The following is a 14,966-nucleotide window of genomic DNA, read 5'->3' as shown; positions in this document are numbered from 1 at the left end:
GAAATAGAAATCTTTATTTAAGAGATTCATTTTTCACGCCTTGATTTTTATGACCTTGATTCTCTCCCTCCCTCCCTCCCTCTCTCTCTCTCTCTCTCTCTCTTTCTCTCCTCTCTCACCCTGCATCTAAAAAGTTATCCAAATTTATTTACTAGAATCCATTTTCGTAACCATCAGCGGATATTTTCAACTCTATTTGGACCTTTTCAAATTCATAAGAAACTTAAGAAAGTCTTAATAGCATAGAGAAAAGCTCATACCTGGGAAATAGAACTCTTTATATAAGATATTCATTTTTCACGTCTTGATTTTTATGACCGAGACTCTATATAATTACAATTTATGGTTTTCAGTAGAAATTCCTTTTATATCTTCGAAAATTGCAGTGGAAATTTTCAGATTATTTATTTTAATTCAAAGTACATTGCAAACAATGATTTCTATTGGGAGACCAGTCATATATAATTTGACAACATTAACTTAGTAATAGACTAAAACAATTATCTTCGCCAAAGAAATATTACGAAAGAATTGTTATTTCTACAGCAGAGAAAATCTGTCATTAATTTGTGGGGAATTTTTGAGAAAATTTATCAAGTATGAATCAATTCGAATCTAATATTGGTTAGGAATGAATAATATATATAAAGCGCGGTACGAAATGATCGTACAATCATATACAAGTACAATCATATACAGAGTAAAGCTTCATGGAGAAAAGTTTCTGAAGTTATTTGATCAAATTTCCCACGAATGTAGTATAAGAAAATTTTTTATTCCCAATAATTTTATAAGTAAAGTTTTAGAGTCACGAATGGCTATGATTTAGTAACTATGATGGGATAAAAATGAACACTAAGAAGCTGTTATTGAAATGGATTTCGCGTTGCTTCGTTGCACACACTTCGTTGCAAAAATATCCGGGTCATTTGTTACGATATGGTTTTTGAAAAATAGATAAGCCCGGGCCACTGGGGCATTATCACTTGGGCATTAAAAGAATGTGTAAAATCGCTAGTTTTTTGTTCTATCATTCATGAAAATTATCATGCAATAATTTCTCGACGGTTCAAAATAGCCAACATACCATCGCAAATATGTTAATGATTACGTAGTTCGACCTAACAGCAGGTCGTCACACTGAAACAAAAAGAAGTGAAGGGAAAGTGTCCCTGAGTATACGATTCCTTAATGATAACGTTTTAAATAAATAGTTCTCTGTATACGAATGAATGTTTGTTTACTCCGAGTTGAGACATATACTTAGCTATTGAAATAAATACTTCTCTGTTTACCGCTTTTTTGATTAGCATTTTCTAAAATTAGTAATTAGTATTGTAAATAAGGATGCGGAAAAAAGTATTTGCGGCCATTTCTGGTAAGGTAAAAAAATTCATTTGCAACAAAAAATTTGTTAAATTATATTCCCTTAAGTAGTCAATAAAAAACAACAATAAAAAATATTTAATTAAAGAGAATTGAAAAAAATACACTCGAACCAGGACTCGAACCCGGACTTCTTAGTTTCATGTCAAGCGCCCTAATAATTAGGCTATTCGAGTTCTAGACACGAATGCAATTTTTTTCAACTCAATGAATTTTTTTAATTTGTTTATCCACTTATTTATTATTATTACTTATTGTTGATGTTTACATTTAATCATGCACACGATATTTACATCATGGTCTATTCGACTATATTTGGATATAATATGTTCTTGGATTCATGTCAAGCGCCCTAACAATTAGGCTATTCGAGTTCTAGACACGAATGCAATGCAAAAAATATTTAGTTAAATTTCAAGAATGTATAAGCTAAAGAAATTTTCACTAAACCTTTTTTGTTGTGGGTTTTGAAGGAGATATATTTTAACAAAATGAACAATACAAGCGCACAAAAAGTGCTCATCTTATATTAAAAAAGATTTTATAATAAAGCCCCCAGTTTTTTGCTTCTTAATTCGAAATGACATTCTAGAGAATTATCAAATGTTTCCAGACTTTTTTCCTAACTTCTATACCGCTCTAAACTTTGGTACTATATCCTTATTTTAAGAATAGCCAAATATTCTTTTATATGGCCTGGTAAAATAATTATAATGAATTAATTATTGTAAAAATTACAGACGGTATAATTATAGCAAAATAAAATCGCTCATCCCACTCTTTATTATAAAAAAAATGCAACTTTATGCATATAAAAACATTTATTAGGATTCAAAATTGGTAAGTTTTCATTTATTCATTCAGTGTACTTGACCAACTTAGATTAGAAATTTTCTAAAATGAAATTATCAGTAGTGTTTAGTTTTGTTACAATTGTAGTGTTATTTCAATTTGTTTACGCTGATGTTAAACCAATAACGTTAACAGAAGTGGAAAAAAATTCTGATGTACAACTTAAACCAGAAACAGGTACGATATCTAAAGTTTTCATCAACTCTTTGGTTAATGGATAATATCGAAATATTTTACTATATTTAAAACACTCTAACTTCACTAGTTTTTTTTTCTTATCGATTTCTTATTTAATGAGCAAAAATTGATGATAATTCCTTAGAAAAAAATCCAAAATTATTTCGCATTATAGAAACCTCATGGCAAATACGTATTGGGAAAATCTTTAATGATGTCATGTAGTCAATTTGACATTTATAAGCAGGCTTAAATTAGACAAAAAACAACCGTGATCATACATGTGAACAGTGTTGTTGTAAATTACTATGGTTTATTAATATGTATCTATTTATTCAACATCTGCTGAAACTCAATTTAAGCATGTTATCGTAGCTCTATTTGTAGCCGCCGGTTGTACCATGACAAAATGATTTTCCCAATAAAATTTTTTTATTATTATGACATATGAGTTAATACAGGACTTTGTCTACTTTTAAATATGTCCACTACCGCAAGTCATCGATCACACCGATTTCAAATCTTTCGATTTTATATACTTACAATTGAGGAGGAGGGTTGAATAAGTAAGTTCGTCGTTAATTCGTGTCGTAAGTTCGCAAAGTGTGATTTGAGAAAAACGCTTCCATTAATTTACAGTAAACACATAAGCGTTGTTAAAACATGACCATTTTGATGCCAAATTTGAATTTTATAATGTAAACGCAATAAATTTGTTACAAAAATGTTATTCTCTAATATTTAATCCGAACGTCTTCGACTCTGCTGATTTACGGGAATATCAGAATACAGATCAGGTCCTTATGTTGAAATTGAATTGAATAATGTTTTCTGTGTAAGTTGAAGAATTCATCACCTTCGCTGATAGATAATAAAAACTCGGTTCATAGTCCAGTTTAATGTAGGTAATAAATGGTCGTACAGAGAATCTACGGACGAAAGTGCGTAATAGTGCATAAAGTGCCGAATCAGCGTGTTCGAATTTTTGTAAGTAAACCTCTCAATTTGAGTCGTATTAAATTTTTTGGGTATGGTAACAACACTGCGAAATAAAAATAAAAAACCAATCAGCACAAAAAGGGCGTAAAGAAACTAACGCCCTTTTATATCAAGATCTCGACCCATTCTTCGTATTAGGAACTATTAGTCTGTTGTTAAATCAATTCGAAATGCTTTCATGCAAAATTAAAATTTGGTGACGTTTTTCGCAGTTGTAGGCGAGAAATTATTACGTCTACCACGAACTTCATGGAAGAAACAGAGATACGGTGGATCCGGAGGTGGATGTACAAGTGGATGTGGTGGATACGTCGCTCCGCAGCCCCCATCGACTTGTAATTCGTGTCAAGGAGGTCGTCAAGTCTATGGCGGCGGACCAGCAATAAGTTATTCTGAATCACAGTCTAGTGCTAGTTCTAGTTCTGGTTCTTGGGGCAATGGCAAAAAGAAATAAAATTTAAAAACTGAATCAAATTTAAAAGTAGCAATTTAATTATTTTTATATTATGTAAAAATTGGTAATATAGTCTAATATTTAACTGCAACCATATATTTATTAATCCCATCTATACTTTTTCAGTGTTTGCTATTGTCACTTGTACTCCAAATTAGTCATTTCCAAATAAAATCATCCTTTTCTTTGGGATTCGTCATCCCATGATAAAAAAGGATCTTTGTTGGATCACTCTCATGCATATCTGTCCATCAGTTACAACCCTTTTTTAACCCCCGAAGTCAATAAAAAAGGGGTGTTATAAGTTTGACAGCTATGTGTGTGTATCTGTATGTTTGTCTGTCTATGGCATCGTAGCGCCTTAACGGATGAATCGATTTTAATTTCAAGTGCGAGATTAGTGTTTCGGACTTAAAAAAACTAAAAACTTGGCGATGGTCTTCAAAATCGATTCAGTTTGGAAAAGGCATGACATATAATTTTAACATATAAATAATTACAATGGAAATAAAAGGTCAAATAAACTTGGCTCCATTCACTTCGAAAAGTAAAATCGTAAAATAATTCAGTAATTCAAAACAATAATTCACAGGAACAAAGCCAACTATTTCAATTTCAATTAAAATATTTCCAAAAATTTGTCGTAAAAAATGATAGCTCTCTAAGTATCCTTTTCATCTCATCTGATGTCCTTGACCATCACTTTGATATTAATTTTAGAAGGAGTGTTATAAGTTTAAAGTGTTTATCTGTGCTTCTGCGTGTTCCTCAGTGGCATGCGTCTGTGCGTTCTTTAGTCGAACCAACTCCATTGAGAACATTTTATAGCAAAGTTTTCAAAAATCGGTTTACAAGGAATAAATCGCATTTGCCGCGGGTTTTTTAAATTTTGTAAATTTCACTTGTTCTCCGAATCATTTCCAGTACAAAAGTTATACCGGCTTATTTCTGTACGGCATTTTCGTAATTCGCTTTAATTATTTATGCAGAGTTAGTATCCAGCAACACCATACATATTTGCTGATGCAGGGGTGTGACATTCATATTCTCACCTGTACCAAGCAAAACTGACGCCATGTTTCTTCAAATTACTTTTAGATATATAGGAACATCTTTTTCAACATGATTCCTGATGAATCATTTCACCCAAAACATTTTAGTATGGGCTAGTAGTGTAAGATGAAGAGAGGGAGGGATATAAAGAGATAGTTTATGAACACCATTTCGTCTATAATAGATAGCAGAATCGGTGAAAGCAACATTAGGATATGTAAGATATCATGAAGAAATCAATTTGAGGTTAAAATCATATCAAAGGTTTCCAATTGAGTCTTAAATTGGAGTTTGGATTTTATTTGAAAAAAAAAAATACAAATCTTTATATTACAATTTTATCCATATATTAAAAAAACATTAAATAATTACACTTAAAATTAGATCAGTTATTAAATATTTCATTTCTTTTTACCATATCCAAAACTACTGGATGATGATTGTGATGAAGATTGAGAAAAGCTACCTGAAACACCACCCACAGGGTAACCACTATAATATCCTCCATGGCTCGGGTAGCCTCCATAGCCACCTCCATGGTTGCCACCGCATTGGTTACAAACATTACCTCCACCATGACCATATTTAAACTTCTTATGGTGTGTTCGTGGTAAACGTAATAATTGTTCGCCTAAAACTAAAAAAAAATTGTTTTGTTGAAGATTCCTGGATTTTTAAATAAATTCCAACAAAATTCATTTTTTTTCTTTTAAATTATATTATAAACGTTTAAAAAAAAAAAAAGAATTTTTATTACTTATATGTGAAAGAGTCAATCGAAACAAGCGCCGCTTCAAATAAGAAAGTCAATTATTTTAAGTAATCAGGGAAATCTCAGTAAAGGGAGTTAAACAGGACATCCAAGAATAATATTGAATTGTATGTCTTAATTTTCGAGTTATTTTGGAAAGATTTCAACGAAGTGCGAATAATTTGGGCAAAAATAGAATGAAAAAGCCCACTTGTAGCGTTTTACATTCGAAAAATATGTTTATGTATTCTAATTTTGACAAAATTAATAAATACTTTGTTCAAAAAAAGGCTAGTTTCTGAAGAAGTCGCTAATCGAGTTAAAATAATATACAAACTTGTTTATCTCAAATTTTGGATAACAATATCAGAGCTGTCAGTTTTTTGTAAGAAACTGTTTCATTAATATATTTATTTGATCTTGCATGATATTGAATGTCAAGGGAATCAAGATCTGCTAAAAAAAGATAATCTTTTTTTTAGAAATATTCTTTTTATTTTTTAAACTATGTGGTATTAAAAAAACTGAGATTATAATTAAAATTGCTATTTGAACTATTATTTCCCAACTATTTCGAAACTTGCAACTTTTCTGCTTTTTTTTACCGAACTGTATGTGCAAATTAAAAATCTATATAAAAATCAAAAAAAATATTTTACTGTTTGATTTATATTCACTCAAAAAACACCTAATTTTCTTTATTATCAAACTTTAACGTTATATTATCTTTTTAAAAAAAGACAAGAACAGTCACAAATGGTTTACTTCATTATGATCTCAAGGTCTAACCGTGATGAATAATTTGGACAATATTATAAAAAATTGTTTAAGTAATCAAATCGAAGAATTAATTTTAATTTTTTAACCCCCGAACTAAAAAAAGGGGTGTTCTAAATTTGACCACAATGTGTATGTTTCTTAGCTATGTTTCAAGTGCGATTTTAGGGTTCCGTACCAAAAAAAATTGGCAGGGGTTTTAAAAATTTTGTAAATTTCACTTGTTATAAATTTGAAAATTATTCGTTTTTAAAGTTGTATCAAATTTTTCTAGATTGGAAATATGCAAAAGAGTCCTCTTTATTAGCGAAGTAAGTGGTATATTGTGCAAAAAGTAGAAAAAAACTGGCAATTGCACACACGAGCAAATTTAGAATCCCGATCGAAGTGGGCTTATAATTTTAAGAGAAATGGTAAAATGCAAATTGCTCATTGAGTGTGATCAGTTTACTTACGACACTCAATTGGAAATTTGAGTCTTAACAATTTACACGCAACCGGCAATAAGCTGTTTATCGCATGGAAAACGGTGCGTAACGAGAGTATTTATTATACTTGCGTTGTTTTATCGAGGCCAACATTAAAAAAAAGTAAATTTTTAAAGCAAACAGTTTAATCTAAGTAGTTCGATCTTTTAATTCTGATTAAACTTATATTTAGCAAAAATGTAAATTCGAATCAATTAAACTGTACTATTAGGCTCGAAAATACACCTTAAGGTTCAAAAAGTTGGCCTCGATAAAACAACTCAAGCAACTACCTTGCAATAGTAAAGAAAAACAAAATAAAATTTAGTTTTATACGGCGTTTTTAACTCAGTAAACCATTTCGATAAATTTAATATCCATTGAAAATTTCGTACCTGAATCTTTCTGTGGTGGTTTAAGATGTAAATCAGAACTTTTTTCGATCTCTGTTAACGTTAATAGTTTAACATCTGCGTAAGCAAATTGAAATAACGCCACAATTGTAATGAAACCAAACACTACAGCTAATTTCATTTTGAGAACTACACAAATTATTGCCCACTATTCGGAACACGTTAAATCAATAAATGATTATTAAAAAAATTATTTCCTGATATAATACGTCTTTTATATTTATTTATATATATTAAGTTACATTTATATACAGGGTGGGTAGTTTTAAACGCTCCATCTTCTTTTTTTCTTAAGGCGTTATTTTTTATTTAGTTAAATACTGCATCAAACTTTTGATTTACAAATGGATTTCAAAAGTATTTGAGATCTAAAAAATTTTCCGTTATGATTTTTGAAAATTATGGTACTTTTAAATGTGAAAATAATTATTCAAGTTAAGATAATTTAATGTCAAAATTACCGAATTTTTTTGCAAGTCTTGTGCTCTTAGGAATGTACTTGTGTTCCGATTTGAGGTAGGAATGAAATTTCCAAGGAAGATAGTTACATCCAATCCATCAGATGGCCCGATCCAATGGTCCATCGGACTCTACTGGTTTTTTTTTTTTGAGAAGTCTTAAAAATGCCATCAATAAAATGTATAGAACTATGAACAGCTCATGATTATCTAGATCTTGATGAGGCCGCCATAAGTGCTGGCGAAAAATGAGCGTAAGAGTTTGTACCAAACGCTTGCCTAAATGTAAGTGGGGTTCAGTTTGAATCCCAAGTTAGTTTGAATATTTACTATGATATGATAAACTAAAAAAAATTATTTTTTTTACTCAAAATCAAAATAAAGTAACTTAAAAATGATTGAATATTTTATTTTTTCATAAATTCGCATCTTAAGAAAAAAAGGGCATGAAACGTTAAAAATTGTTCACCCGGTATATTCGTTAAATTTTTTTTGGGTATTAAAGTGGAATGACCATTTTTTTCTGTTGCTAAAACCCATGTCTAATTTATGTATTTAATTTATTTTAATTAAATCCATTGATGACTTTGATGAATGTAAATTTTAATGTTGATCATCATGAACGAATGATATTTGGATATATTTAAAAATTAGGATAAGGTACCAAATTTTGGAATAATTCTATTTTCTGGATTTATTATTCAATTTATTATATTGTAAAAATAATTACAACTTAAATTATAACTTTTGTATGATTTAAGAAATTAAATTAAAGGTATATACACAAAAGAAAGTACTTTAAAAAGGGCAAAATTTTTCAAGGCACAATTAAAATTTTTACTTCCTTTTCCCGTAACTGGAAGATGAGGATGAAGAAGACGATGAAGATTGAGAATAACTACCACCTACTCTGTTTCCTCCATATGCACCATATCCACCATATCCACCATATCCACCACATGAGTAACAGCCGCCATATCCTCCTTGATTCGGGTAATTTACACGATAAACGGTCCGTGGCACACGTAATAATTTTTCGCCTAAAACTGAAAAAGAAACTTTTCGTTATAAGTTTTGGTAAATTGTAAGTACAATTTTTCTTTTGTTTTTTACATTTTCTTTTAAGACAAAGAAATTTGTTGAAGCATATTTAAAGTAAAGAAAGCTGGTCTGAATTTCGAAAATTTTCGAGATTGGACAAAATTGTTAAAAAGTTTTCCCTTAGTTATTTCAAAAGTTAGAAAGTTATTCCTTATAAAAAAAAACATCATTTTTTGTTTAAAACTTTTTTTTTTTTTTTTTGAAGACAGGTAGGTATTGAATGCAAATTTGTTCTATAATTTTCGAAAAAGTGTTTCCATTAAAAATTGATGATTTTTTTTTTATAAGAGACTAATCTAGTTATGTTTTTGTCATGAAAAAGAAATTTTTTTGTCAATTGTCGCAAATAAATAATTTTTGTTTAACTTCAAAAAAAATTTTTTTTTCATTATAAATTATCCTTTACGTCTTATTTTAGTTTGCAACTTCCGCGGGCGGTTCAATACTTTTTGAAGACTCTGTATAATATTCTTCAACATAATTTCTAAATAGATAAATTTTTTAGCCAATTTTATTAACGCTATCATTAAAAATATTTAAAAAGAAGTACATTGTTTTAGGCTACGAGCGTATAAAACTAAATGAGAAATACTCTAAAAGTACCCTTTGTATAATACAGCGGCCAGCCACGCAGGGGAACGTCAAACAACAGTGAAAGTAGGAACACTTTAGGGTGCTATAGGAGCAATTTAGGGTGCGACCGCAGATTAATTTTTAACAAAATAACGTTGAAGTAGACAAGACGTTTTGTTTAAAAATTTAGTAAATTAATTACTTTGATGAAGTGAATTGTGTACCTGAATCTGATTTAAGTTGTATATCTGAACTTTTTTCCAATTCTGTTAACGTTATTGGTTTAACATCAGCGTAAACGCATTGAAATAACACAACAATTGTAACAAAAGCAAACACTACTGAAATTTTCATTTTGAAAATTGCACAAAATTATTGCCTCCAATTAGTAACACACTCAATTAATAAATGAATTCTTCAGAAGTTTTTCTTGTTAAGATGTCTTTTTATATTTTTGTTTTTAATTAGGTTTAAATAAATGTGGAATTGTCCATTTTTTATTGCTGCTTATACCGTGTCTTATTTACGAAATTTTTTTTATTTTAATTAAATCTGTCATGCAAACTTTAGTGTTGACCAGCATGAAATAATAATTTGTGTGTATTTATCATTAAGAGCAGAGTACCAAATTTATGGGATATTTGGAAAATTGAGTAAATGTTGGATACATTCAATATTTCTGTAGATCAAGAAAACATTTAATATTTCTATACTGAACATACAAATTATGTTTATTTAAAGTTTTTACTCATTTTTTGTGCAATTTTTATCCACAATTAAATTTTGGATAATTGTATATCATTTATTTTATTTTATTATCAAGAGGAAATAGTTTCATGAAACCCAAATATGTTGCCAAAATGGTATTTTTTGGTGCATTTTAATATAAACAGCGAAAATATTAATAATTATTGGTTATAAAATTGGGAATGTCTATTATTTGATTTAAAAAGTTTTCTTTTAAAGTAAAGCAGATTAATGCGATGTCTCTTTAAAGTTAAGGGCTACTGTTTCCTACATGTTTATGCTCTTTACTTCATGTAATAAAAAATGGGATGTCAAATTACAAGATTGCATATCTTACTTTTATCCCTGGCTTCTTGTTTACGATTTTATAAAAAGGAGAAGTTAAGGCGTGTATTTATTGTAGGCCAGCAGTGTATTTTTATAAAATTTTATATAGGTAGGTAATTTATATTTTTAATTCCAAAATTTTCTTTTTCTATAGATAATATCTATTTCGAACCATTATTAATTTGTATTGATTCATGCTTAATAAATTTTCTCAAAATTCCCTGTAGATTAAAGAACAGGTTTTCCTGCCTCGCAGAAATAACAAAAGTTTTATTTACTTCGTAATAAAGTATATTTCTTTGGCGTAATCGTCTTGGTCTGTTAGAGTTGTTATACGTTCAAGGTTAATTCTTTTTGATATTTGATCATTTGTTTTTTACATTTGTTATTTTTTTTTTTTTGGCTTGTGAACTAATAATAAACACTCAATGATAATTTTTTTTAAATAGCCAATGGTCCAAAAGCTAACCGTAAAAATTTGGGTTTCCTATTGTTAAACAGATTTTTCCAAAAGTTTCAGATTTAAGATTGTTTGATAGTTACTTAAACATGGATAAATATTGTTAATGGTTACTTTAAATGGTTACTTTCGGATATGAGCAGAGGAAACATTTTTTTGAAAGTAAAAAGAAACTTTAATTGCAGAAATTAAATGTAAATTTCTGTCTATATTTGAATTTTTAAGTATTTTTGTTGAATCAAAATTATTTGTTTTTTTCAGGAACAACTTTTCAAAACTTCTTTATTTCTTTTTATTTGTTTTTAACATCAAAAAAATGATCTCATAGTTTTAGCTGGGTCCAACATTATTGATCTCTTCATCATTATTGTCACATAACTACTAAAGCCACCACCCAAATTTGCTGGGTTTTATCAGCTATTTCAGTTTATTAAGAAGTAACTTCTGCCGAACTTTCAACTAAATTTTTGATTATCGTTTTTATACATGGAATTCTAACTCATATCGGGAAACTTTTGAAGTATCATAAAAGTTTTACCCTAGATAGTAACTAATGGTATTTTGAAGACATCAGATATTATGAAGACGGATTTTGATTGTGTGAAAGATGGCATAACTCTCCAAGCCACAATTTGCGGATATTCAAGTAAACGTAGGGTAAATGTTAGAGACTCGTTCATTGGAATCTACTAATGCCAGAAGTTAAGCTCTCGGTCAAAATTTCGTGGGCTTAGCTCTTGATATACAATTAGTTCGGTGTTTCTTCAACGGTCCAAATGTTTGCAGTCAGCTTTTAGTCTAAAATTTGAGTATAATGCTCCCAAAATCTCCCAAAATGTATAATCTTTCGAATTTGCACTATAATTTTAAAATAAAATTATTATTATTTTCTAGCAGTTAAAACTAAGTCAATGAACGTTGAAAAAAAGTTACATTTTAGTTAATAATTCAACGGTTTCGACTTGGATGTCTCCCACTATGTTTGTTTTGTTTTGAAATGTTTTAATTAAAACTTCAAAAACTTGAATATTTTCTTTCCAGCAATTTTATTCATAAATATCTTCAAAAATATCCGAAACTCGAATAGATCATGAAATTTGACGATCGAAAGGAATAATTAGGAATTTTACCTTTAGAACTGTGTACATTTTTCTAAATGTGTAACAAAAAGATAAGCTTGATGCAGTAATTTAACGATGTTCCAGCATGGTATTTGCAGTTTCTATGTTAAAGCAATGGTACAATTTTTTTTTCGACAGAATTTAACGAAAAATTAAATTTAAGAATTTAATAATGCTTACTATTAATTCCCAAAGTTTCAGAAATTTTGACCGTTTAAAATGGGAAATAATTATGCCAACGTCCAAATTTCGATCAATTTACGTCAAAATTAATATCTCGAAAGTGAAAATTAATTTCTAAATTTTTTTTTTAGAATTGTATTGTATAAACATTTTTTTCTACTTTTTCTTCAATATACCTATAATAATATCATAAAAAATAGTTGGAGAGACCGGACATTTTACATGCTTTAAATGGGACATGACCCTCAAAATCGCGAACTTTGTCTTTAAATATCTCGCAATCTAAACGGTCAAAAATTATGAAATTTTAGGAATTCATAAATAAAGCTATTATAAACCCGAGAAAAAAAATTCGGCCAAATCTGTCGAAAAATGATTTCATGCTGGTACTACCTTAAAGAAAATGCAAGATTATTTTGTCATTATCTTTTTTTTCTAACAACAATAATGAGGATTAAAAAGTAGAAATTCGCTGTTGATTTGGATTAAAATTTATAAAATCAAATTTAATTTAAATGGAGGAAATAATTTTTTTTAATTTACAAGATTGCATTAATTTTCATAATTGTATAAAGAGAATATTATTAGTCGTCTTATCTCTCGGTAACACTGTTGTGGTCAGACTTAAATTGGTTACGCTTATGAATCAATTTCAATTCAAATGGTAGTAAAAAGTTTCTAATTTTATTTTCACAAAATAAATTTAACATTTACAAAATGGAAACGATTTTTGTGGCAATCAAATGAACGCAATTTTTATATTATAAAAGAAAAACATAGTGGAAAATTATCAAGAACACCAATTATAATAGTAAATACGAATCACCATATATCAAATACCACGTTATATAAAATCCAGCCACAAAAGTCATCAAAATTATAGCGTATTTATAGAAATAATTTACGTGCACAATAGGCATACCCTGACAAGTTCCTGCAATTACTGGAACGGTTTGTTGCCCTTGGTCAACATTTTTGATTTTATTATCTGGCTTCATTTCATTAATGACGTCTATTTTTGAGTCTTCATCAACTATTTTATCTTTAAAATAGACATAATTTATTTCAGCTAGTTCTACTTCATCGTCGCTTGCTGTTCCTCCTACGTCAGAAATACTTAACAAATCTGTAAAGCTTTCTTCTGACGTCGATGAGCCTTCACATTCTTTTTCTTGCTCTAAATTTTGACTTGATTTTGAGCTAGATAAATCTGTAATAATTCCTTCCCAGGATATTGAATTACTACATTTGCGTTTACGCTCTCTTGATCTATAAAAGTGTTTACATTTGCTTATTAGAGATTTAATTGGACTTTTTGTTTTAAGAGATTTTTTACTTTTTTTTTCGTCTTCACTTTTTTCTACTATAATTTCAAGTGAATATTCTGCTTCACAGGGCTCTGTTGCACATTTTCTCTCATCTTCGTTTTCTTCTACATGGGCTGCAACTGAATATTTAGCTTCATAGGATTTTTTATCATCTTCTACTCGAGTTTCAACTAGATTTTTGTCGTCACAGATTGAATGACATTTACTGTCAACTTTATTTCCTTCTTCTAGATTTTCAACTAGATATTTAGCTTCCCTGGATTGTTCATATTTTTCATAAGGATTTTTTTGTACTATACTATCACCTAGATTTTGTGATACAGGTGAGTGTATGGGTTTTATATCATTGTCATTTCCTTCTATTAAGGTTTCAACTAGATTTTTGGCTGTACAGATTTCATTACATTTTTTGTCAAATTTATTTTCTTCCACTAGATTTTCAACTGGATATTTAGCTTCACTGGAATTTTTAAATTTTTTATTTTCATCATTGTTTTGTACTAAATTTTTTCCTCCAGATGATTGTTTCTGTTTTATATCAAAGTCATATCCTTCTTCTAAGGATTCAACTTGATTTTTGGCTTCACAGATTTCATTACATTTACTGTCAACTTTATTTTCTTTTAATTGAATTTCAAGTGGATTTTTAGCTGCACAGATTTCATACCAATTTCTGACAATTTTATTTTTTTCACAAGAATCAACTGAATTTTTAGCTTCACTGGATTGTTTGTGTTTAATATCAGATTCATTTCTTTCTAAAACAGTTGCAACTAGATTTTTGGCTCCACAGATCTTATTATCTTTTCTGTTAACTATATTTTCTTCCACTAAAGTTTCAACTGAATATTTAGCTTCACTAGATTGATTACATTTTCTATCATTGTCATATTTATTTTCACTAAACTTATACCTATATGTTCAGCTTCTAAGGACTGTTTATGTTTTAAGTTATCGTCATTTTCTTGTACTAAAAATATAACTGGATTTAGAGTTTCACAAGATTGTTTACATTTGCTCGCATCATTATTTTTTTCTGCTACGATTTCAACTCTATTATTTGCTTTATTGAATTTATTAAATTTTGTATCATGTCTATTTTCTTTTACTAAAATTTCAACTCCACTTTTTTCTACATTTTCTTCTCCATGGCTTTCAAGCTTATATTTTGGTCCATACGAGTGCTTACTATTGCTTTGATTATTCATTTTATTATTCCATTATTTGAAAACTAAAAATTCGATAATTATTTATTTAAGCGTCCCCAAATAATAATCAAGAAGAATTATGATAAAATATTGCCTATGGAATTTTTTTTTCTTTTAAAAGATATTTTTAA

General features: G+C 29.0%; 3 protein-coding genes across 3 annotated transcripts; 1 reads left to right on the top strand and 2 right to left on the bottom strand.

Moving 5' to 3' along the window:
• The first annotated feature begins 2,237 nt into the window (after positions 1-2,237).
• Positions 2,238-3,959, top strand: LOC123305945. The gene is made up of 2 exons (XM_044887785.1): positions 2,238-2,415; positions 3,627-3,959. The coding sequence occupies exons 1-2, from the start codon at positions 2,286-2,288 to the stop codon at positions 3,866-3,868; spliced, it is 372 nt and encodes a 123-aa protein (XP_044743720.1). The 5' UTR covers positions 2,238-2,285; the 3' UTR covers positions 3,869-3,959.
• A 1,234-nt stretch (positions 3,960-5,193) lies between these two features.
• LOC123305714 (protein suex-1-like) lies at positions 5,194-7,522 on the bottom strand. Its single transcript, XM_044887508.1, has 2 exons — positions 7,312-7,522; positions 5,194-5,558 (listed from the first exon to the last, which is right to left on the bottom strand). The coding sequence occupies exons 1-2, from the start codon at positions 7,448-7,450 to the stop codon at positions 5,323-5,325; spliced, it is 375 nt and encodes a 124-aa protein (XP_044743443.1). The 5' UTR covers positions 7,451-7,522; the 3' UTR covers positions 5,194-5,322.
• Positions 7,523-8,537: 1,015 nt separating this feature from the next.
• Positions 8,538-9,874, bottom strand: LOC123305911 (protein suex-1-like). Its single transcript, XM_044887747.1, has 2 exons — positions 9,686-9,874; positions 8,538-8,833 (listed from the first exon to the last, which is right to left on the bottom strand). The coding sequence occupies exons 1-2, from the start codon at positions 9,813-9,815 to the stop codon at positions 8,625-8,627; spliced, it is 339 nt and encodes a 112-aa protein (XP_044743682.1). The 5' UTR covers positions 9,816-9,874; the 3' UTR covers positions 8,538-8,624.
• Between the last annotated feature and the right edge of the window lie 5,092 nt (positions 9,875-14,966).

This window comes from Chrysoperla carnea, chromosome 1 (genome assembly GCF_905475395.1).
Source record: "Chrysoperla carnea chromosome 1, inChrCarn1.1, whole genome shotgun sequence".
Lineage (NCBI taxonomy): Eukaryota > Metazoa > Arthropoda > Insecta > Neuroptera > Chrysopidae > Chrysoperla > Chrysoperla carnea.
The sequence above is the reverse complement of the archived record's forward strand: the minus strand, read 5'-3'. Positions and strand labels throughout refer to the sequence as shown.